This window comes from Excalfactoria chinensis, chromosome 20 (assembly GCF_039878825.1).
Source record: "Excalfactoria chinensis isolate bCotChi1 chromosome 20, bCotChi1.hap2, whole genome shotgun sequence".
In the NCBI taxonomy this organism is placed as follows: Eukaryota; Metazoa; Chordata; class Aves; order Galliformes; family Phasianidae; genus Excalfactoria; species Excalfactoria chinensis.
The window spans coordinates 307,714-331,968 of NC_092844.1; the positions used below are offsets into that span (position 1 = coordinate 307,714).

At 45.2% G+C, this 24,255-nt stretch overlaps 1 protein-coding gene across 12 annotated transcripts in view; it reads right to left on the reverse strand.

The window, feature by feature from the left end:
- Positions 1-2,548: 2,548 nt before the first annotated feature.
- EIF4G3 (eukaryotic translation initiation factor 4 gamma 3) overlaps positions 2,549-24,255 on the reverse strand; it is a 90,705-nt gene continuing 68,998 nt past the window's right edge. For all 12 annotated transcript variants that reach the window (XM_072354067.1, XM_072354076.1, XM_072354068.1 and 9 more), the window contains 17 exons: positions 23,785-23,931; positions 23,262-23,498; positions 21,362-21,466; positions 20,326-20,458; positions 19,162-19,256; positions 18,153-18,246; positions 16,931-17,048; positions 15,621-15,844; positions 13,532-13,647; positions 11,908-12,080; positions 10,128-10,253; positions 9,145-9,226; positions 7,238-7,336; positions 6,174-6,320; positions 5,171-5,252; positions 3,566-3,712; positions 2,549-3,059 (listed from right to left, as the gene is read on the reverse strand). In XM_072354067.1, coding sequence (XP_072210168.1) covers positions 2,878-3,059; positions 3,566-3,712; positions 5,171-5,252; positions 6,174-6,320; positions 7,238-7,336; positions 9,145-9,226; positions 10,128-10,253; positions 11,908-12,080; positions 13,532-13,647; positions 15,621-15,844; positions 16,931-17,048; positions 18,153-18,246; positions 19,162-19,256; positions 20,326-20,458; positions 21,362-21,466; positions 23,262-23,498; positions 23,785-23,931 — 2,307 coding nt within the window. In that variant the 3' untranslated portion in view covers positions 2,549-2,877. The remainder of the gene's footprint in view (positions 3,060-3,565; positions 3,713-5,170; positions 5,253-6,173; positions 6,321-7,237; positions 7,337-9,144; positions 9,227-10,127; positions 10,254-11,907; positions 12,081-13,531; positions 13,648-15,620; positions 15,845-16,930; positions 17,049-18,152; positions 18,247-19,161; positions 19,257-20,325; positions 20,459-21,361; positions 21,467-23,261; positions 23,499-23,784; positions 23,932-24,255) is intronic.

A 24,255-nucleotide genomic window follows, 5' to 3' on the forward strand; every position in this document is an offset into this window, starting at 1 on the left:
CCTTCCTTCTGCAAGAAACTAACAAGGCAAATTTCAACTCCCTAGGCACATTTAATGGCTCAAATGAGGAGGGACTTTTCTCCTCCACCCATGTGCTTGCTGATCCCCTTCCTTCCAGCCAGTGAGTTTCTAGCTCCTTCAGTCTTGAAGATCCAAGCTCTCCGCTATCTCTGCCCTTGCACACTCTGATTCAAATGAATGTTCAAAGACTAGCAATTTCTACTTCTCTGATTCAAGGCAATCAACACACAAATTGCAGTCCTTGTGCAGTGGCATGTGGTGGCTCTGGTGTAGGACACACATTCCCAGCAGGGTCTGAACACCACCCAGCCTCCAAGAGAAAATTCATCAGGTGTAGTGCTGCACAACTTAGAAAATATTTGGCCTAATTTATAAACAAACTCGCATCTTCTAAACTGAGTTATTTCACTACTGCAAACCATCACATACCCACTCTTGTTCTGGCTCAAAAATCAGTTTTTGCAAGAATACACATGCAACCCACACAGCCTGAGCAAACCATCATGGAACGGTGAGCCCAAGGCTGGAGGTGGGGAGGAATTTCTGGGTGTCACACAAGCAGATACATACATATGCATATATTAAGGGTAAGAAGGGTTTTTTTGTTGTTTTTTTTTTTTTCTTTTTTTTTTTTTTTTTAACAAAACATCAGAGAAAAGTGTTTTATTGTTACTAAAAAAAAAAAAACAAAAACAAACCAAAAAAAAACCTAAACAATGCTCTAGTGATTTAGGCCACAGGTTCTCTAGCTCAGATGCATGGCATGGAACACACATTAACAGGGAAAGTGTCACACAGACATCTCCCCCTCCAGCCACAACCAGGCACTCTCCTCCCTTCCCCTTGGTGATCACGTAACATCCTTATGTGAGTACAGCAATTGTTTACATGTAAAAGTAGAACTGTTTACATGTAAAAGTAAAATTAGGAAAGTATTTAATGTTTTTTTTTTTCCTGTTTTTTTTTTTCTTCTTGTTTTTCCTTTTTTTTTTTTTTTTTTGGTTAAGATTAAAAAGAAGTGGTTTAGCAGCTGGAAAGAAAAAAAGACAGCATCATGTGAACAGCTAGCGCTGCACAGACCACCAGCAAATGCTCCACAGGTTACTCGTGGTCCACAGACCACAGTTCACAAACTACATCTTGGGGCTTCACAACTCGATGACGGCAGACGCTTCTTCACAGTGAGAGCCAGCAGGTCATCTTTGGTTGTTGATGAGACACCCAGGAGACTTAATGTACCCAGCAGCAGCTCAGTTGGCACTCGGTGAGCAGGCCTCAGGCACCTCATAGGGTGGGCAGGGCTGGGAAGAGCACTGCGTCGCTCCCTGCGCTTGTTCCACCTCTTGATTCTGATAGGTCATGTTCCTTTTCACCCTTCTGGGTTTCCAATGAACACCAGGGCAGCCAGCAGGTGTGGAAGAGAATGCTGGAAGCTGGGCAGCAACAGATACACAAGCCATGGAGAAGGGCTAGCGGGGTTCTCTGCTCCAACAGCTGCAGCCTCCGCAGTTGCCATGTCATAAGTCCCCAGGACTGTTCCGAGTCACACGAGGCACTGCACTCATACGGCTGTGGAAACAGGCACGGCCCTGTGGCCACCCGCAGCCTCTCAGCAGCATGCAGCAAGCAGCCGGGCTCAGTGCTGCAGCAGCCAGCTGCTGTTGGCCATTAAGTTCTCTCTGCAGAAAGTCTCCCACGCAGCAACCCCCCACATTCATGTTGTTGTTATAAAAACAATTGCTCTCACCCCTCTTTTTTTGGTGGACACACATACATACACACACTATATGTACACGATTTGAAACCGAGGATCTACACAACAAAAAGGAAGCCAGCACCGCTGTGATGGTGCACACATTCAGCAGCTGTCAAAGGAGAAGTCGTTCTACTTTCTTTTAAACTTGCAATGCTTGTCTTTATTTTGTTCTTTATATTTTGAAAGTGAAAAGAAATAGTATCCGAGTCAATTTCTTTTTTTCTGTTTTTTTTTCTTTTTTCTTTTTTTTTTTTTTTTTTTTAAATATTTGTTCTATGTATTTACAAGCCTTAAAGTTGCTCTAAAGGTTCTGAAAGTATCACTAGTACTTTGTTTTTTCCCCAGGGTAGCACTGTTTTGAATGAGTTATTTTTGGAGCACTCTGGTCCACAGCCGTTTTCTCAAATTCACTTCCTTCCGATGCAAAGTTACGCACTACGTCCTTTTATGTTTCTGAAGCAAGCTGAGAGGCAGGCAGAAAAATCTGATGACAATTTAGAAAAGAAAAAAAGGATCTCTTCCTCATCTAGCTTACCCCAACCCCCTTGAAAAGCTCTCGCTATTTATCATGCTTTGAAACAAAACTGAGGTGCATACGAAGGGGAGGGAAATTTATTTCTCTGCTTTTGTTCTATTATACAATTTGTTTACAGAAACTGCAAATTTAAAAATTACACTGGCATTTGCAGTCCTTAAAATAATAAATTAAAAGTTTTAAACTTTTTTTTTTTTTTTTTTTTTTTTGGCTAAACAGGTTTGTTTTGCTTCGTGTTTTCATGAGTCCTTGTTTAAAAAGAAAAGAAAAAAAAATCAAAGATTAAAACAGAAAATATTTTCTATAAATAATACATGTGTTTTGGTTTAGTGCTCCTGCCAGGTTTGAAGTTGACTGTTTTTTCAAGTACCTTTTTTTCCTCCATGATCACCTTTGTGTTTATCTACTTTTACCTCTCCCACTCGTGCATGTGTGGGGGAAGGGGGGCTCTGCGCGAGAGTTGGCCTTGCTGCACTGTGATTGGCGAAGACGTGAAACTTTTTAAAAAAATACTTAAATTGTTTTTTTTGTGTTTTGTTTTGTTTTTTTTCCTGTATTTTAAGTTTTAATTATCCTCTGACTCCTCTTCAGCCTCCCGTAGCCATGTGAAGAACGCTGTGACAGATTTCAGCGCTACTCCTTTCCCGTTCTGCTCTGCTGGGTCCTTGCTGCTTTCCCACTTGTAGAAGGCATCCTCTGATATTACCTCCTCATCATACAGGCAGTCGAAAAACATCCGCAACAAATCTGCAATAATGGAATCAGGGGAGAGAACATCTGTTAGTACTGCGCAGCTGAAGCCAACAGGCAAAGATGTGATATGGATCAAGGGATTAATGCGGCCTTTAATGCAGGAGATGCAGACACAAGTAAAGGGAAGACCTGCCCCTGAATTATTGCTTCCTGGCCGCTCAGACACAGCTAAGGGGGAAGGCAGCTCCCTCCACAATAAGGGTTAACCTTCTACTGTTTCTTTCTTTGTCCTCTTTGCATAACAGAGATTTGTTTTTTTGTTCTGCACAGCCGCTTGTAGGAGCAAACAAGAGAAAAGCCGACCTCTGGCCAAGCATTTGGGGAGCTGTGCTTTTCTAAAAGCTAGAATCTGGACAAGCAGAAACCACTGTACACTGCGTTATCTCATCTGCCATGTACAAAGGTAAAATTCTGTTTCTGTTGCCAGGAAAGCACTTCTTTCCAGACCCTACTGCCAGATTGTCAAGGGTTCAAATCCCCAGCACACAGACAACACTTACTAGGAGGCTGATCAAGTTTTACTATTGATGCTTGTAGTGCATAAAGTGCTTGTAGTTCCTTCTCTGTGTCTGAGTCTAGGTACTTGAGTAAGATCGGCACTCTCTGTTTGATAACAGCAGTGTCCACACGGAAGCTAGAAGAGTCCACTGAAAGAAAGAGAAGAAAATAGGGTCAGCTGTGGTAGATGGCAGCAGGAGTAAATCTTTGATCATCTTTATTCAAACAGAAATCACTGATACTGGTTAGCATGGAGAGACAAAGAGATAAGAAACAATAGGAAGTATTTCTGATCAATGGCTTTTTCTGGAAGTCTTGATTTTTACAGTTCCCCAAAGGCAGCTGTTATCTGCAGTGATCCTGGTACTAACCAGCCTGCTTCAACATAACTCTGCAGCACAATTCACACAGCTGGATGTTCAGACAATGCACAATGGCTAGAGCTAACATTTCAGCTATATAGAAGTATAGAAGGTTTTTAGATAACTTCTTTTTTTTTTTTCTTTTTTTTCTTTTTTTCCCCTCCCCTGAAAATACTGAAGCATAAACAGAATCACCAGCTGCACATGACACAGGAGGTCAGGAATATGCAAAAATACATGTCAGAAGTCCATCAGCAACACGGATACATTAGCAGCTTTGTAAGTAGATCGGACAACACAATTCAGTGATTTTTTGAAAACAGAAGAAAAAATCTTCTATTAGAAGCAAGGCCAAGAAGCAGAACAGAAGATGTTTCTGATATACTCCCAGCAATGATTCACCAGGTTAACTCTCCAACATTTGTCATAAAATCCTGCATCATTTCCCCATTAACACTAGGTGGCATCAGAAAGGTTCTGTTCTCAGAGAGGAAAGGTGCTGAGCTGTGCCTTGCAATGAAGAGATGAAGCTCAGCCTGTTCGTTCCCTGTGCTGAGCCATGATTCTTACAGTTAGGAGCAGAAGTGAGTGCTTTACAAGCACAGTTTTTTGCCTTACCAGACACCAAGAGTAAAATTAAAGAAAACAATGTGAATGGATCAGTCTGCAGAACAACCCTGCAAGACTGAGGCTCGTGACTTAGGAACCCACCTCCTCTATTTCAAACTGCACATAGCAACTGCTGTACCTTCAAATAAGCCCTATGAACTATATTTCTGAAAATGCAACACGATTTGGACATAAAACTATTAACCAGACAGCAATACAAGCTGGCTTCTGCTCTGCAACCTGCATTTCCAACTCACACACAGCAATCTGCAATGGTAGAGTGCCCATGCAAGCTTGCTGACAAAGGAGTAGAAATGCTGATTACTTTAATATCATCTAGAGCATTTCCACATTCACTAGAACAATCAACGAACAATCTGGTATTATTTAGTCACCTGAAACATCTGCTTGTGCAAGGTCACTGGGCCATACCAGAGCCTGAGCACACCACAACCAGGGAAGCGCTTGGCCATTGCAGGGGAACAGACATCCTGCTCTTGAACACTAAAATTCAAATCTTGCATTACAAAAAGCAGTTTCAGAGGGGAGAAAAAAGTGATATAAACTTGAAAAATAAGTATATATCGACTCCTTGCAAGGTCAGTTGGTATGGTGTTTACATTGCAAGTTACTCACCTATAATAGCTGCTTTACAAACTGCTGTCATTAAAGCTCTAAGGAATGTAGGTGAACTCATCTGGCTTTCATCTAGATTAGCCTGAAATCAAGAGTAAATGGAACAGTTAAAAACATGCTGGTGCATAAGAGGAACCGTTTCCAAGTTCCACTGCTGAATTTGGCAGGAAGTTGAAGTTCAGCAACAGCTGCTGCAGAAGGAATCCATTTCACCCCGTGCAAAAATTCAACTTCCCCATTCACTTCTTGGAAACAGCTCAGGTACATCAACATGCAACAAAAGTTCTCCAATAATCAATACACCATTTAATTACTCCCACAACCCATGATATGCCCCAAAAAATGAAAGTAAAACAATAACACTTGTTGTTTATAGTACCCTTATACATCTGCTGTGAGCTTTTAAAACAAATTTTACAAAATGCTCCACGGATGGAGACTTGTTTGTTCTGCAGAAGACACTCAGAGAATAGCTATATGAGTTGTCCAAGACTACAAAGAGAGCCTGTGGGTGTTCTTAGATTTTCAGTGCTTCTTTCATTCTGCTCTCTAATTCTCTAACAGCCACAGAAAATACCATTTCTCACACATTCCTCCAGCAACAGAAATAAGTGGAATGAAGCTGACCAAGGCTTAGCTGTAAGCAGAGAGCTAACTGAATCGAGCTGAGTATCATTTCAGGCATAAGATTCAACACAGGCCTTAAATAACACAACCAGAGACAGAGGGCAGTGCCTGGTCTAGTCAGAGAAATACAGGTGAGAGCTGTAAATGCCTTTGATAGTTTCTCGGTGGCACATACTCAGCAACAAGGAAGGGGCTCTGTGCCAGCTACTCGATCTTACAAGCTGTCTCCTGGCAGTTTTCCTTCCAGATATCTCAGGCCTAGCACTGTATAAATGTAAGAGGACCTGAGAGACTGTAGGGATGCTCCTTTAGATGAGAAAATATTCACAAAAGCAGTTAATAAACTGCGCCCGGAGGGTTAAAACGGCCTTTGTACCTCTACCCAGTCAAAGATTTGTTCATCATTCGCCTTGTCCTCAACAATGAGTTTTTCTAGCTGCTTGTTCAACTCTTCCGCAGAGAGTTCTTTCTCTGAAAGTGCTTCTGAGGAACTGGAACAGTCGGACTCCATGAATTCCAACTTCTGCAACATCAGAAGCGATGATGAAGATTAGTTAAACAAAATTCTCCACATCGAGTTATGCCAAGCTGAGGCAGCAAGCTACTCTTCATTGTTTTCTGCATCTTTCAAATGCAAAGTTAGCACTGCAATGATCTATAATACTGTTCCAAACACTATAAAGCATTTTACAAAAGCGGGAATTTCATTATCCAGCAAAAACATCCCAGCATCCCAGAAGTACTCCAGCCCTGCACAGTAGGAGTGTGCACAAAATAAAGTGCATGCTGCTCAACTAAAACTACAGGGAGCTGGAATGCAATTACCAGAGTCAGCATTTGCTCAGGAAAGCTGCAGCTAATGCCTCCCTTCTTGCAAAATGTGACAGAGGATCTGCAGTGCCCCCATCAACCGCCAGGCTTTGGTGATCTGTTTCATTGCCTGCAGCACAACACGTCTTACGTCCTAAAACAGGGCAGTGGGTCAGCTGGGGCTCCCAAAGAAGACCTCCAGGTACTTTGTTAGGAGCACAACCACCAGCTGCAAGGTGCCCGCTGTCAGCCTTGGCTCCTCTTCGTTGTGAAACTCTCTGGGATCACAACGCAAAGGTGGGACTGGTGAATATATCATTTGTTCGGACACTTCTGCACACAGTCTGTCCTGCTTGCTGCAAAACTCATTCCTGAACTCATTCCCCTCTTTAAAAGAAATACACCTACTAGCTGAAACCAGCTGGTGGGACATGCATGCCTAGGATCACAGAGAAGCCAGTCCTGCTGGCATTTCAGAAAGGCGCTGAAATCGTATAACCTCATTTCAGAGATGGAGACATTTCAACCCACAGCAACTACACCTAAGAATGGAACTGGAAGGAGATTAACAAACACGATACACAAGTCAGCATGACAAAGTCATTAAGCAGAGGCTTGCTCTTCACTCACTTGTTCCATGAGAAAGGTATGTACATCCTCCCCTTCAGGTAAGTAGTCCTTCCAACTGAGGCCAGTCTCCCTCCATAAGGCTCCCACTTTCTTATGGCTCTAAAATACAAACAGTTTGCCCATTTGAAAGACTTGAGAGAGAACCATGGGAGCTTACACAAGCTGGAGTGGTGCAGCTGTGTCAGGGGAAATAAAGAACCATTCAGCTACAAACAAGATGCCTAGCAATAACGTGAAAATGTCTGGAAATCCCGTGCAAGAGAAATAGACACAATCTTGCCACACGTATATGTGACTTGTAAAGTGGTCAGATGCCATGGTGATGGGTAATAAACAAGGCATAACGTGACACATGGGGTTTGAAACAGCTTCAGCCAGAGATCACCTATGAGAAAAGACATGCCTGAGTAAGGCACAGTTTCCCATGGCCGTGACAGAGCTGGCAGGCAGAGGAGTGTGATTCTTCTGACTCTGTCAGGAACTTCCTCCGTAACACCTTCCACCCTGCCCTGGCAAATTAACGACTTCTAGAAAATTATTATGTACATGGCTGTTTTCTGTTCACAGAACACCTCCAATCTGTGTACACAGTACACAACTACTCGATTTTGAGAATTTGTTGCAAGTGTTGAGGAAAATCTCCTTTGCAGCACACACTGCACAGCCTATGCTGTGCTGACCCTCTGGTACCCTGCCTAGCACAGCATGGGTATAATTCTAACAAGAACACAATCAGCTCTTTTCACTCCAAAGCTCTGCAAAATCACTGACCCCATAGCACCTGCACACGGGAGATCACTGCATAGCCCAAGTTAAACACTGATAAAAGCAACTTGATTTTCCATTTACAAAGCAGATTACAATCTTAAATTTAGAATATAGACTATTAAATGCTAATGGTGCGTAGTTCCTGCTACAATTCATCAGGATCAGACTATTCATGAGGACTGCTATTGCATGGAAACACCCGACTGGAAATAACCAAGTCTAAATATTGGCCTGGACAAGAGAATTATAAAGCTAAGACAGAAAGAGAAACCCAAGCTTGTCCTTCCCAGCCCCCAGAGCAGAGCAGCTCTCACAGAACAGAGGAGAAAAAACAAAATCCAGAATCAAACTGAACAAAAAACCCCACCACTGTCCAAACAAGCATCAGACAAAAAGAAATCAATAAAACATCACTATTTGCACTGCTGGCCTGAAATGCTCTAGGAATGGTCACCCTTATTTAAATGCATGCTTAAAAACAACCAAAAAGGCAAGTGAAGGATTTTGCAGCATTTAAAATAGACACTATTCCAAGTGTATATTCAGCTGGATTTAAAAAAAAAAAAAAAAAAAGACAAAAATGGAGACAAGAGTTATAGGGAAATCACCAAACTGTTTGGACACACAACTGTGAAATGTGTAAGAGAGCTCTAAAAGTCACAGGGTGAAAAGGTGTCACTACCCCCTAGTGATGGGTGAGTCTTAAGAGTTGGCAGGTTTAGTTTGGATAAGCACCCAGAAGTCTGAGAGGCCATCTGGAGCTTATCCGAACTCTCAGAACCTCTCCGGTCTGCAAGAACAGCTCTCTCGCAAGATTTCCGGCACTTGCTGCTTCTGGTCAGCCCAGAAATACCTTGAGAATGTCCCTCTTGCAGTATTTCAGCACTCTAGCTTCTGGAAGAAGCCAGGTGCAAAGGTACCTGCAAAAGGGAAAAGTGATGAGAAAAAAAAAGTTAACTTTTTGGAACCTCACAAGGCTTGGTTTGAAACTGGGGATGAAGAAGCAAGTTTCCTAGGTTATCTGGACTGGCCGGCCCATCCCTAAGTATCTTCAAGTGGGAAATGTAAGCAGTTGGTTTCATGCATAGACACATACTTGCTGCCTGCAGCTCATAGGAATGGTACTCCTGGACACTTACCATTTGTTTGCATAGAAGGTGCAAGATTTCAGCAAGCAAGACCCCGGCTCTTCCCACAGGAAGTAAAGGTTTGCTAAATTCTCTAGAATAAGAGAAAAACAGGTATCTTTGCACATCATTCCTTTTTTTTTTTTTTAATTTTCTTCCTGAAGAAAGTTAAATACTCATATAACAGTGTTCCAAGTCTGGAAGGCAAGGGGTATCACCAAATGGAGGCAGGAAAAAAGCTGTAGTTTCTACCAGGGATAAAGGATTTCATCTAGCTAGCACAGCTGATAGAACAGACTTTGGTGATGCAAGCCTGCTTGCCACAACAGGGCTAATTACAAATACTTCCTTCATTTCTGCTTGAGGCCAATTCAGTTTTTATGGGGTGCTGCATTTAGGTAGCAGAACCCTACATCATGAGAGCTTTTGAGGAAAAAAGTTATGACTGTCTCAGTAAAAAAAGTTATGACTGTCTCTACTTAAGAAGGGAACGATTCAACTGACTTCTAGTTAATCCCCAAATATATGAGAAGTGTACAAAATATAGGAAACTATATCTGGTCCTGGGAACAGCTTCCAGCCCTGCGGGCCAGGTTTATGCCCGTGTTTAAGGCACTGCGCAAACAGCTGTTATTACACCCTGAGGCACGAAGACACCTGCGTGACACCTCACTCTCTCCAAATCTGTGTTACTGAATGGCACTGACTGTGCAACATCAGGTTAACTACTACTTCAGCCAGAGTTAAAAAGACTGAAATATATTTATGGATAAAACTTTCACCCCTGAACCACGACTGAAGAGCAGCAAGCTCCCCACCCCAGCTTTTGGTACAAATCCTAAGTCCCAAAGGATATCCAGCAACCAATACGAGAAGGTGCGCCTTTAACACGGTCTGTCTTTTATCTACTGATAAGAACCATGCTGTGGAAATATGACACAGCCAGGCAGACAGCTGGAGCTTGGCCATCAGTGAAAAAGAGCAGCACTGCTTACTGTATAAGTTCTCTCATAGAGATTCCTCCTTCTTTTAACATGGGGGTCACCAGCTCAGCTAGGTACAGCCATATATGGGGTATATCTATGGCCATATCGTCTGCCATCTCCAAGGTATCTGAAAACCTTAAAAAAAGAAAAGAAAAACGTCAAGCATTAAATACAACTCAAACTGCAACTCTTCCTGCAAAGTAAATCTGCATTTTATAAATCCTCTATTAAAAACAAAAGCAAACCACAAAGATAACAAAGAACACATCTGACATCTTATGCTTGCAAGTGCTTCAAATCTGCCAGGGGCTGATTTCTTCAGGCAGTAACATGGAAAGAGCATTGCCTCCTGTAAACCCAGCAGCTAGGGATGATGCATCCAGAAAAGCCTCATAGACAGTAGCTTTTGTATCCCACGAATGTGTTGCTTGCTAACTAGTAAAACTTAACAGATAAAAGTGCTTTTTACATTTACAAGACCAAATAAATGGAGCCTTCTTAAAAAAACCAGGCATTTACAGAAGGAGAAGGGGCTGGCTCCATCCTCCACAAACTATTTGTTTAAAGCTGCAGAACAGAAAATGCAGCAGGCTGAGTCACAAAACCGTTCCCCAGTTCTGGATACAGTTCCCAGCATAGCTCGAAACTCCTTTTCCAGATAAAAGCCTGGTAGGTGGCTTCACTTTCCAAGCCTGATAGAAGATGATGATTTTTCTGGTTCTCCTGCATGTTTTGATCATAGTTCACTTCTCTCTTAAAAGCTTGAAGATTCTGGGGTTCAACTTCTAAGCAGGTGCTGTCTCCTTTGCTGCCACTAATCCAGCTCTATTCAAACACTTGGGCCAACAGTAAGTAACAACAGTAGCTGTTGTGCATCGATAAGTGTAGTGGTTTTTAGTGCTGTTCTCATGTGCCCACTGGAAACCACAAAGGGCACTTGCCCTTTCATCATCCTTGGGAGCTGTTCTGCTTTATTTATGCCATTTTCAAACCACACATTCCACTGTTTCAACATGATCCCAGGTAACTTGGCATCACAACCACTTCTCTGCACCCGAGGAAGCACAGGAACAGCTCTAATCACAATCCATTATGGAAATGTATCACTTCAGACATCTCAGCCATCAGTGACTGCATGGACATAAACGTGTTCTCCCTGTGCACGTATTTTCTTACTGCTGCTCCACACAGTTTGAACTTGAGCTGCCTAAACTTTTCCTAGGAGCCACTCAATTTCATCACGATGAAATTCACCACCAGACACGAGTGCAGAGGGAGCACCCTGATACCATTTCTGACCTGGATGCTCCTCAGACCCTTAAGGATGTACCTACACCTCAGAGCTGAGCTGGCACAGTGTGGATGAAGCCTGTTCTATCAGCGGGTCAGCAGCTGTGCACAGCGCTTTGGATTATTGAGCTTCCAGGCACCAATGTCACATCAAGATTTTTATCTTCCTCCTCCCCTTTTAATCACATTCAATGGCTTGCCAGAAGGCAAACACTGACTCTGCAAAGCAGAGATCTCAACACGCACATTTAAATGTACAGCTATGTGTTAGAAATACACAAATACTTACATTCATTAAAGCATTTGAAAGCATTAAAAATGTGCTAAAATATTTGTATTACTTGTAAGCACACCCAGGTAGAAATGCTCCTCCCAAAAGGATGTGTGGCGAGCGTAGGATGCCAATTTGAGGTGAGAAATCATTCCTCTCTAACACAAATAGTGCTCAGCTGCACTGAACACTCAAAAAAGCATCAGTCTCTATGTGCAGAATACAAACCCCTTGAAGAAATCCTGCTTGCTCAGCTTTCCTGACTGCACCAACTGATGTAATAACTGGCCCATGTGATCCCTGGTGATCTGACTCCTCTCCAGCGTCGACTCCACTCCCACTCGCACAAACACAGGCAGCAGGCTCTGGGCACTCAGCTCCTCCACGCACTGCATCGCTTCCTGTTTTGAACGACATGAAGGTCATCTGCCTGAACTGCAGACATCTAAAGATCCCAAAACGAAACAAAAAGCACCGCAGGATGATGGCTGCTGCCAGTTCAGGGTGTCCTGCTCAGCAACCGGCACACGGCATGGGAGCTGTTCTGACAGCAGCTCAGGAGATCACTGCCTTTCAGTTCTACTTCATGAATAAATATATAGCAAAGTCAAACCAGGCTGTGGCACGTCATCACAGATCACCACTGAAATGGCAACCAGGAATCAAAAAAAGACCAAAATTACACCATGCAAGCAACATAATTTTTTAAGATACACACTGCTTGGCAGCCAAGTGCAGGGACAGAGGTTGTCTTCTGGATGTCACCAAAATCCCCACTATTCCATAAGATATCAAGACAAGTCCAAAAGAGGACATCAGGTTAGCTTCACTACTAACTGGGCTGGCTGAACAGAAATGCTACATTACAACAACACACCATACAAAAAAGCAGAAAACATGGTTAATGGCAAGAGGGAAATTTCCTCTGTATAAAGCTTCTGCTTTCTGGCATATACATTTTGCAACCTATGCAAATAAAACAGTCTTAAATACAAAGTGCCATAGCTCTACTCCTTAGCCAAGTGCTCCATTAGCACAAGAGCTGGCCTATTAACGTGAGACAAAGCTGCATTCATCAGAAACTTTGTCACCACATCTGAAGGGCACTGAGGATCCAAAGTAACCCCTTACTGCAAATGAGCTGCCCCTGTTTGATGCGCTTCTGAACCAGATGTACACATGTAAACCCCAAACAAATCATCATAAGGATACTCCCTTTTCCCCTTTTAATTAGAAGCACTATAAAATCCAATTCTGTTTGAAGGGTGCCAAGCAAGGAACACCCCAAGCACTGTCATTTCAAACTTTGCTTGGTTTTGAATTTTATTTCAGCAAAAGATCCAACCCATCAGTTCTGCAGCACCCCTTCCTGCAAACTGCCTGGACAGGCTAAAAATCCATTTACATGGGAACCTTTAACTAGAAGTGCTGACAGCTGCTCAATAATCTTCAGTGTTTATTAAAAATACCCTGGAGTGGTTTGCTCAATAGTTAGTATTGCTTTATCTGCCCGCGGATCAGAACAGCGCATGCTTTGATAACTAAGTGAAAACCTCGGTTTATTTTCCCACTAGCTCTTCTGTTTCCAAAATTGCTGTTATTATGGAGCCGCTCAGTGATTTGTGACAGACACACATCCATCTTGCTGCTTACAACACACAAACCGGCTCATTTTCCCTGCTTCTAGCAAGGCAGAGAACATCTATATGGAGCTGCTGCCACCCAAACCTCACCAGCACCCACTGCTGCTATGAGCCCTGGGAGCAGCGAGTACCACTGCTTCTGCAGAGAAACATCCTCGGGCCCCACAGCTGCAGACCCTGCTGCCAAGCAAGGATCTCACATTGCTCACCTTAAAGTCATTAATATGCAAGAACTCATCAATGATAGATTTGCATTTTCTCTCAATTTCCTCTTCCGATAGCGAAGGCTTCTCTTGAACTGGCGCTGGGGGAGCCTCTAGTTTTGCTGGTGGAAGCAGAAAAACAGCACGTGGAAAGGAAAATCAGAACTGTTTCCAAAGATGACAGTTTGAAAACAGAAGTCACAGAGCCAACCCTGCCGGCTGGCCAGCCACAGCCCACAGCAAGCTTTACTGTGATAACCAAAACAAAGACAATTTGCAAGCAGGAATGTGAGGGCTGTGCAGGGTGTGCTTCCTGGCTCACATCACTTCTTCCTTGGTTACATTCTCCCCTCTACAAATATCCAGTAACTCTGTAAATCAACCTTTCTGCAGACACTACGTAGTGACATGGGATGCAGCGCCTTCAAAGCACTCTATCTGCATTAAATAATTAAACTTTGAGCTATTACAGCAGTTCTGAGGGTACACTGTACCTTTAGAACATGCTGTGAGGGGCTGTGCATCCCCAAACCTCCCAGAGCAGTGAGCGTGTGCTGTGTTGTGGGTGCTGAGATGCACTCCTCACAGTTCCTACACCGAGACCAATTTCTGCGTGCAAGAACCAGAACCTGGTACTTACTGCAAAAGCTGTGTCCATAGGGAACACTGTCTTAAATGTATCATATCATCATAGTGTCATAGTATTGTGCGAGTTGGAAGGGACCTTGTGTCCTCAAATATGCCCTCAATAGCAAAACAGGATCCAAACTGGGAGCTGCAGCTCTGACAGAGTGACAGGTCACCCCAGTGGGTGTTAGCGCCATGCTGCACTGGGCCCAGCATGGAACCAGGGCTGGCAACAAGCAGAGCTAAAAGCTCCACTTAGGGATTCTGCCTTAGGAACAACCAGTTCCCCCCTCTGCTCTGGCCTGGGGAGGAGCCTACACCCTAGGGAGTGCCTACGGGCTGGACCTGTGCTTGGTTTTATCCTCTGGTTGTGCCAGTTCTGTAACCAGCTGGAGATGAACAACAAGTGCAAAGTATCCCTCTATTCTGCCTTTCCCTCTCTACTCTGCCATCATGAGGCCCCATCTGCAGTGCTGTGCCCAGGTCTGGTGCCTCCAGTACAAGAAAGACAGGGAGCTGTTGGAGAGGGTGCAGAGGAGGCCACAAAAATGCTCAGAGGGCTGCAGCACCTCCCTACAAACACAGGCTGAGGGAGCTGGGCTTGTTCACCCTGGAGAAGAGAAGGCTGCGGGGTGAGCTCATTGCAGCCTTCCAGAACCTAAAGGGAGCCTACAGACAGGATGGGAGCTAACTCTTTGAAAGGGCAGATAACAGCAGGACAGGGGGAAATGGTTTGAAGTTGAAGGAGGAAAGATTTAGGCTAGATACAAGGGGAAGTTCTTTACTATGAGAGTGGTGAGGTGCTGGAACAGCTGCCCAGAGAGGCTGCAGATGCCCCCATCCCTTGAGGGGTTCAAGGCCAGGTTGGATGGGGTCCTGGGCAGCCTGGGCTGGTATGAAATGTGGAGGCTGGCGGCCCTGCCTGTGGTGGGGGAGTTGGAGCTTCATGATCCTTGAGGTCCCTTCCAACCCAAGCCATTTTGTGATTCTGGGAAAGGCAAACCTCCCTTAAACAATCAAGGAGGCCCCTCCAAGCACAAGTACAACATGCTGTATGCTGACTCTGCTCAAGCTTTGTCTCTGTGACTGATCACAGGAGACGAGACACACTGAGAAGATGCTTCTTGACCCCGATTTTGGAGACTTGTATCGCAAAACAGGTGGCAACAGCAACAGGGTACCCGCAGGAAGGACAACGCCATGTGCTGGCGTTTTGCTGCTCCCTGCGGCCCCCAGCTTCAAGAAAACCCAAAGAGGACCTGGTGGCAGCAAACGATGCTAAAACCTGTATGCATCAGTTGTGTTATAAACTTCTGGGTGGTTCTTAGCTATCACAGCTCAAAAGCACGTCACCGTGGGCCAGATATTCACACCACAGCACAGACACCTGTCACTGCTGCTTACAAGCTCTCCCATGAGTCTTTCCATGCATTCAGCAAGATCCCCTGAGTGCAGAAGAGTCGCTTACCAGACTCCTTGGCTTTGCTCCTCTCTGCCTCCGTGTTGTTCCTGTCCATCTCCATGCCGCCTGTCAGCTGCTTCACTGTCTCCAGCATCTCTCTCCGCTGCTCCTCCTGTGCCTGATTGTCCAGCAGCAGCTCCTTACTGCTGCTGCCCCGTAGGAAGGTGTTGGGGCGGGACAGGGAAGGTGGGAGAGGCTTATCGTTCTTCTCCCTGCCCGTGCTCCCGCGACTGCAGAACAAAAACACAGATAAGTACTTGACAGTCACAGTATGAGCAACTCCAGCTCGCAGTGCTGGTAATGACAGACCCTCAGCCCAGCAGCACTGCTGCCTCAACTCCTCACAGATGTAGCTCCGCTGATTACAACCGCAAGCCTCAGAGATGCACGAACACACCCAGCACACACAGAGTGGGCAGGCAGAGCCAGAGAACACATGGAAAAGCACTGAAGTCATTACAGCACCCATTTTGAATGCGCAGTGAAGTCCGTGATGTAAAGGCACTGTTTCACTGTAAAGCAGCGGTGTATTTTTACTCATTTATTGAAAAAGAACCTCAAACAGAGCCAAAAGAGAACAGCCTCCAGTAATGAGAGCTGTCTGTGAAGGAGGAGGGAATGAGAATGAGGAATCAATGCAACAGCCTGCTGCTTGGTGTGTACTGCAAGGAAGAACTCGTGACACTTCAAATGAACCGCACACTTATCAAGTATGTCCCAAGGTAATAAATTAGTAAGGATTGATGTTTCATGCTACAGCCTGGAATGGCTGCAGTCCCAGCGTAATCAGGTGCGTGAGAACTGCGTGGCCTCATGCATGAAGCAGAGGCAAAGACAAGCGTGGTCACAGCAGATGAGAAGGAGTCAGGGACAGCCGGAGTGCTCTAAGAGCCTTGGTACATTTGTGCAAGGCTTTAAGCACGGTTGTTGGATCAACAAATCCAGTGGCTCGGCTGAACATACAACCACTGAGTTCAACTTCTGTACCTATTTATTGCAAACATTTCCTCTGAACGTTTCTGAATGCATCATGAACTGCTCACACACGTCCTTTAAAAAGGGTGACTGCAAAGTGGAAGCTAAAACATTCATAACTCCTTTAAAATTTAATACCACTTGCCTCTCGTATAGTACTATGGAAGATGAATGAATTTTAAGTCAGCTCAAAGTACACACAGGGAAAAACGACCCTGCCATTCCTGGAAGCTCCATGAAATTCTCATTGTTCAGTGTGCTTCCAGAAGCTAGAGCAGTGAATGAGATGGGCGAGCATACAAACAGCAAAAGGGAAAACTCACTGGCAGAGCAAACCTTACCTTGTTAAGGCCCTGCGAGAATCTAGTTCTGAGGATGCAGATGAGGCAGACACAGATGAGACTGGAGGCTGAAGAGCAGAAAATCTGTTCAAACTAGTGGCACTTGGTCGTAAGGAGTCTGGGAGACCACAAAGACAACACAGAGAAGAGGAAAGGCAAGGTCAGTATCTGCTGACACCGCAGCATCACAAAGACATTGAAGCAGATGCTGTTTTCAGAGTGATGGGGAGGAAACCAGTGGAAAGGGCAGCTCCTGCTCCACCTGTCCTTTGGAGGCAAAGCAGGGGGACACACCTGGAGTCTTCTCCATCTGATGGCGTATAAAACACCCCAAATCAACACCCCCACCCTAAAGAAACACACAAATTATATATTAAAAAAAAAAGGGATTCTTCTCTCAGGGTGAGAATCAATGAGATGGTGCTATTTGTCACAAGCAGCACTGCGCATGCAGAGGGGCACAGCTGCTAACCCACCGTGTCGCCAGTTCCTCCCCCTGCCCTGAAGCTGCACAGAGGAGAGGCTGTAAGAAACTCCTGTTGTGACAAGCACAGACCGAGCCGTGCCCAACTCAGAGCCCCTGTGAACATCTCTCTTGCGCCATTCAACATCAGAGCCGACTGCAGCACGTTTTCCTCTTCTGAGCTAAATAAACAGTTATCTTGAGGGAGATCACACAGCACGTGTGGGACAGCTGGGGGACTTGGGATTGAGTTACACAACATGCGTTCACGATCATGCCTGACCAGCCTTTTATGGTGGAGTGACCTGCCTGTTAGATGAAAGAAGGGCTGCTGATGCAGTCTACCTAGAGTTCAGCGAAGCCCCTGACTCTGTCTCCCACAGCATTCTCCTGGGGAAGCTGCAGCCCATGGCTGGGACAGGTGCGCTCTTTGCTGGGTAAAGAACTGCCTGAGGACCGGACCCACAGAGTGACGGCAAACGGAGTTACATCCAGCTGGTGGCCAGTTACAGTTGGTACTGGGGGTCCATCCTGTTTATTATGTTTATTGATGGCCTGGATGAGAGCACTGAGTTGCACCCTCATTTGCAGATGACAGCCAGTTGGGATGAAGTGCCAGTATGCCTGGGGGTAGGGAAGGCCCTACAGAGGGATCTGGTCAGACTGGGCTGAGGCCAATGGGTCCAACCATTCTATGATTCTGAGGTGTTCTCTGACAGCTGGTAGCAAGGCAGAGAGTGAGGATCTGTCCCTACTTACCCATCTCGCTTGCCTTTGCTCCACCGCTGCTGCCCTTTCCCCAGCTGCCCAACTGGGCTTTAGGCACAAGCTGAATCTTCTCATCTATTGTGGGCTGTAAAACACATCAGGACATATGGTTAACAAGTTTCACTTCTTATTTATAAATGGAGTATTTACTTGGTGAAAGTGTCCACCTTGTGAAAATTGAAACGTGCTTAAATGCATTTTTGGAAGACTGATCTCTAGCCAAGAACAGAGCATGCAACTAACAAAGGTCATTACAAACAGCCTCTTCCAAAGCATCAGCGAAAGACATTCAGAATGACCATGACTTCATTTCATTAGAAATTATGAACTTCCGTAAGGAGGAAAAAGTACAGCATATCAGTACTTGGAAGATGTTCAGTTTGTTACCATGAGTACAACAGCTCTACAGTGCACCCCACATGCCAGGAATGGCCCTGGGGTGAATCTGCACAGTAATAGGATTCAGAGGACAAAGAACGACAATAGGCTGCAGAATTTGGAGGGAACAGCAGCGTCTGACAAGAAGAGAACATTGATTTTACAGAGCTCAGTAGGTGAATTTATTGATGAAGAGGTCACGATCCTAAAGATCTCTTTGTGTGAGCTCTTCTCACCTTCCAACAATGCAGTAGTTGTGGACCTTGGTCTATTTGTACTGCACCTGCATTAAACAGAGCAGAAGGACTTTTCCCAGGTGAGCTGTAAGCCCAAATAAAAGCAGGCTGAATCGCCCTTGTGAATTAATTTTTGAAGTCTGTTTTATGACTTTCACAAGAAACAAACTGAGCTTGACCTGCAGAAGGGCAGTCTGTGCAGGTTCTGCTTTACTGTTCTCTGAGCATCTGGATACCGAGGGCAAAATTCAGGCACAGAGCCATGAACACAGAAACGTCTGGGAAACACCCATTTATGTTAGAATTCTCCTAGGTGAGACAGACAAATGCAGCCAGGTAACACTTGGCACCTTGTTGCTCTGAATGAACCCTGTGCTGGCACCTACCTTGGTGATTTTAAGGAACTTGGTAGGGTCCAGCACTCTGCTGTTCTTTGTCCCCTGCACAGTGTTCCATCCGCCTTCATCAACCCGCTGGACACCTGCAGACAACGACAAACACACTGCCTTCAGCTCCTCTCTGCTGGCCCAGGGAGATTGTGGGTGATCATCTCTCAGTTCAGAACAAGGTGGAAAAGAAGATGGCATGTTTCTGCTGAGCCTGACCACAGTTCTGTGCAGAAGTCACCTCCTTCAGAAGGTTTCTTTGGATTAACACGACATATCTAAGTCTGCCTTGCTATTGTTAAAAAACAGTCATAGCATTAAAAAACAAACAAACAAACAGCATTTTTCAAGGCAGGTTCCTATTTACAGAACACTTTCTCAGTTTGCACTCATTCTGCTTCAGTGTAGCTGCACACACTGTGTGCTCACCAGCTCAAGAAAGGAGCAGAAGACATGCCTTGGCGAACCAAAGCCTGCATTCATTGCACAGATTTCAACAGTGCCAGAGACAGTCAAGGCACAGAACCATCCAAGCAGTTCCCTGCCTTCTACTGACAACAATTTCAGGCCAATGGAAACAAAGTCTGTGCACATTTTCTTCATGCTCTGTTTTCACAGAAGGGACCACAATGCCACAGAAACCAAACAGGTTTGCCTGCTTTGGTCCTATGCCTCTAAAGCATCAGCCACTTTACATTCATCTTCAGGTAGTGTCAACTCCAAGGGCTGGTAGCAATCTAAGGTGATGTTAAACACTTTCTCATGTGGAGTTAACACCTCACAACTTTAACTGCTGAAGATAACATGGTTACTCTTGAAATCAGATGCTATTCTCTTGAAATGAAATGCTGCTGTACACAAAAATGGATGGCAAATCTGGCTCCCAGACAGGAACTTGTTAGAACAGATTTCTGGCATGGCCTGCACGAACACGAAAGCCAAGCACTACTTGCCGGTGATGTTTATTTTTTACCAAGGGAGTGGTCCAAAACACAGCCAATCCATGGTGCGCCTGTTCCACTGCCAGCCTCAGCCATGATACGGCCCCAAGTCCCTTTGCTCGTTTCATTTTGGAAAAAGAAGACTTACTTCTTTTCTATAGGATTCTGACTGTGGTCACTGGATCTGAAATGAGTGAAGTGAGAAACCTGACTTTTATTTTACCTGGTCTCCTCTTCTCTTTGGTCATGAGTTGTTGGACCTTCCTCTGTTCTTCCTGCTCTTCTATCTTGGCTTCTTTATGAATCTGCTCAATGGTCTTCGGACCTTGGTCTGCTCTCCGTGAAACCCAGTTGCACTTAGAGAGAAACAAACATACTCGTGACATTTCTGGGAGAGGAGCATCGAAAATGGGTTATTTTGAGCACACTGAATGAGGCCTAAACCTCCCTAAGCCTTGCGACGTGTTAGTGAGCTGCACTCCAAGGGACCGTAGGAAGTTCTGTGGGGTTGGGTTGTACTGCTGATATGGTTATCCCAGCACCAAAGCCAGAGCTGTGCACTCCGTCACATTGGCTGTGGCCCATCTATTGGACTGAAGGCTGCAGTGAAAACCTGACTGTGAGGAGACATGACTGAACTGCAGATGTTTTAACCCCTCGTATCTTGCACATTTCCAGTTTTCCAGTCTTTCTAGGTTAAGAGGAAAGAGATGGCCTATAGGGAGGGTGCTGTGTTCTCTGATTACTACTGGCAGCATTCACGGGAGCCCTTCCTCCAAGGCTGAGCAAAAGATACGAACATCTGAAAACACAGAAGTGACAGAGCCTTGGTAGAGGCTGCCCAGGGAGGTGGTGGAGTCTCCTCTGGAGACATTCTAGACTCACCCAGATGCCCTCCTGAACAACCTGACATAAGGAGCCCTATGCTGAGAAGCTCTCTTCACTGAGAGCCCAGGTCTAACACTCTGTTCGAAACCCTCACTTGATTACATCAGGGGCAGGTCCCCATTCGAGCCGTGCCTGCACCAAATGGTCCGGTTTGTCATTTCTGCAGCTTAGTTGGCTGAAGCAGAACAGCCGGTATTAGTAAAGCAATCCTTCTGTCTGCCTGCCCTGCCCTTCGCTAAGACAAAAAAGACCATCCTTACTGAACAGCCAAACTTCTGAATGCCAAAAGGTACAGATGTCACCCTGTTAACACAGTACTACCCGATCTTGTGTGAGGGTAGTGCTCTGTTACTTGTTGGGTTGGTACCTACCAGCCTAAGGTCTATTACATCCTGCAGCATGAACCGAATCCTTGAAGATGTTTTCCTCTCTTTCACAATCTTCTCCATCTGATTAAAATACTGGTCCATGCGAGGCTACACAAGAGAAACATCATCAGTGTACTTTGGAAGAAAATGAAAACACTCCCTCTGTAGAGACGCAGCAGGTTCTGGATTGCAGCACCTCCATGGCAGCCAGCCCCCTCCTCCGAGTGTGCTTGGGCACAAAACCCCTGCACTGTTCTGCTGCTTTACCTCCCCAACCCATCCCAGTTGAGGTCAAAAGGCAAAAGAGAGAGCAGACACACAGCATGAAGCTGCTTCACAGGCAGAGCTGTAGCTCAGAATCCCACAAGTGTTACGTGCCATCTTATGGCTTTTCTTCCAAAAAGTCACAAAGTAAAGAAACCAAATCTTCGTTAAGACACAGTGGCGTCACTGGGAAGCCTTTGCTAGGTCTGGACTTGGCCTGCCAGGCTCCACAGAACCTTCTGCCCCTCTATGGCAGCTGCATCTGTTTTAAAACGCTTAAGGGCCCTTTTATAAAATGCTTCCCCTTTCCCTCATTAAGGACCTGCCAAGTCCTTTTCCTTACACCTACGTGAACAAGAAAACCTCTACTAAAATTTGGTTCCAGCCTTGCTCTGGAAAGTTTCAGCCATATGAGCAAAGGTTTCCAAAGACACAAATGATGGCAAAAATATATGAAGCGGGCTTCTTCCAGAAACTTTAATTATAACTCATTGCCACTTCAGCTTCAACAGCAACGCACAACACAGCACCTCCTCTGTGAAATGAGGGATCCTCACTCAGTCCTGATAGGAAGAACAACCACAAGGACAGGACACGGGGCTGCAGCCCTGGCTTCACACCGAGGCTGCTGTTACGCCATTTCCTTGCTAACAAAGGCTGTAACAGTGTCTAGGAGTCATCCAGCATGACCTCAGCTACTGCTCAGAAGTCAGACCCTGTTTTCTCCTCAAAGCACGTGGAGAAATTTAAATCTCTTTTCTGGCACTTTCAGACCAGCACCAACAGCGCACATGCCACTATTTCATGATGCAGGTCTGGGGGATGAGCAGCAAGCCACACTGCTTCAGGCCGTGCCCCACATAGCAGTTTGGGAAACTGCTTCTCCAAGGAGACCCTGTGTGGATCAGGACTGACTCGCTGCGATCCAGCACTGCTCTGCGGAGCAGCTGAAAGCAATTAGCTCCGTTTGTTTCCAGGGCTGAGTCTGACTGATCTCTGGCAAAAGCCTTCAGAGCTTTTTCATCCCAAGCTTTTGCAAAGGAGAAGCAGACTGCCTGCACCAATAGGAGCTCAAGGAGCGCACAATGCTCCCTGTTACATATACATTTGTTGGGAAGTCAGCAGGAGGGCACTGGAGCAGCGCAGTTGCAAAACAGCTGCTTCATTCCAGCACAGCTGGAGATGATGACACAGAGTGAAACACCTGCCAACTTTCAGGTTTGGGCAGCTCACAAGGCTTTTTATTTTTTAAAGTGTAACCCAAAACAATAAGTTTAATGGCAGATTTCTATAAACCCTCCATGGAAAAGAAACCAGTTTCATCTTTTAGAAACAACATAATGTTTTAGGAATCCACAGCATACGCTGAGCACTTTAAGAACGTGAACTTGGATGAAATGCCTGGGAACAAGTTGCAACTGGAAACCAGCTTTGCAAATGGCACAGAATCTATGAGCAAGGGGTAGGAGGCAGGAGCAAGGCCAGGCAGTGACAAAACATGCACAGAGCAGTAGATCATTTCCTCGTGCCGTACAAGAAAAACCCAGAGGAAAAGAAGATCCTCAAACAAAAACACCCCACACCCATTTTTCCACCCCTGCCCAGACATACTCATCTCTTGCTCCTGGCCCTGCCCTACCTTTGCTTTCTCAAAGTCCAGATCCTTGCCAATGGTAGTCAGCAGGCGGCAAAGGCACTCGAGGGACTCCTCATCGTGGTTTTTTAGCAGCTTTACCACACAGTCATGCATGATCGCCTCCGTCAGCATTTTCAGTTTGAAAAGCTCACCAATGAATTTTATATTCCCAATGGATCTCCGCCGGGCTTTGTCCTTGGCCTCTTCCAGCTCGTCATGGAGCCGTGTCTTCTCCTCTGGCTGCAAAGCAAAAAAACAGCTTTAAAAAGCACGTTCAAAGAGCACAGGACTCTTCAAAAGAGCCAGTTTTTACAATCACAGAAGCTGTTGTTCCTGTTTACTCTTTTTCTCCTAAGAGCCAAAAAGTGGCTGCTCTGAACACACTCATCAAGGCAAATATTTATTACATTCAGACACAGCAGCAGAACGAAACTACTCCGATATTTCCCCCACATTGGCTGCAGCCTTCAAAAGAGATCCTTTTCTGAGGGCTCTCTTGAGTGTCTGTGGGGAAAAAGCCACTCACAGTGGTAGCAGCTTCAAGTTCTTTCTGCTTCTTTTCAAAGACATCGTCATCAGCTTTGTCCTTTTCAAACTCCTTCTGGCAGCGATTTAACAGCAACTTGCGGAAATTTACTGTGCTCCCAGGTTTGTCTGCCATGGGCACTTTCAGCTGCAGGAAGAGGAAGCAAAACATCAGCAGAAATACAGATAAAGTCCACACACAAGTGAGATTTGCTGTAAGCCACCCATTACATTTTATTATATACTTTGTATTCAGCAGCAACTTTGCACGGCCCTGACAGTTAAGCACCATGCCATGATTTCCAGCAGTTTTAGATTCCATCTGGAAATGGACATAACTCTGCTGACAACACCTCTGCCCAGAGACAGGTTGCTTTTCCATTCACTAAATCCTTTAAAAAGTCTCACTACTTAAAAACACTGCTACTGCACACTGAAGGCCTTGGGGCCATGCTCCTTCACGATATGCCAT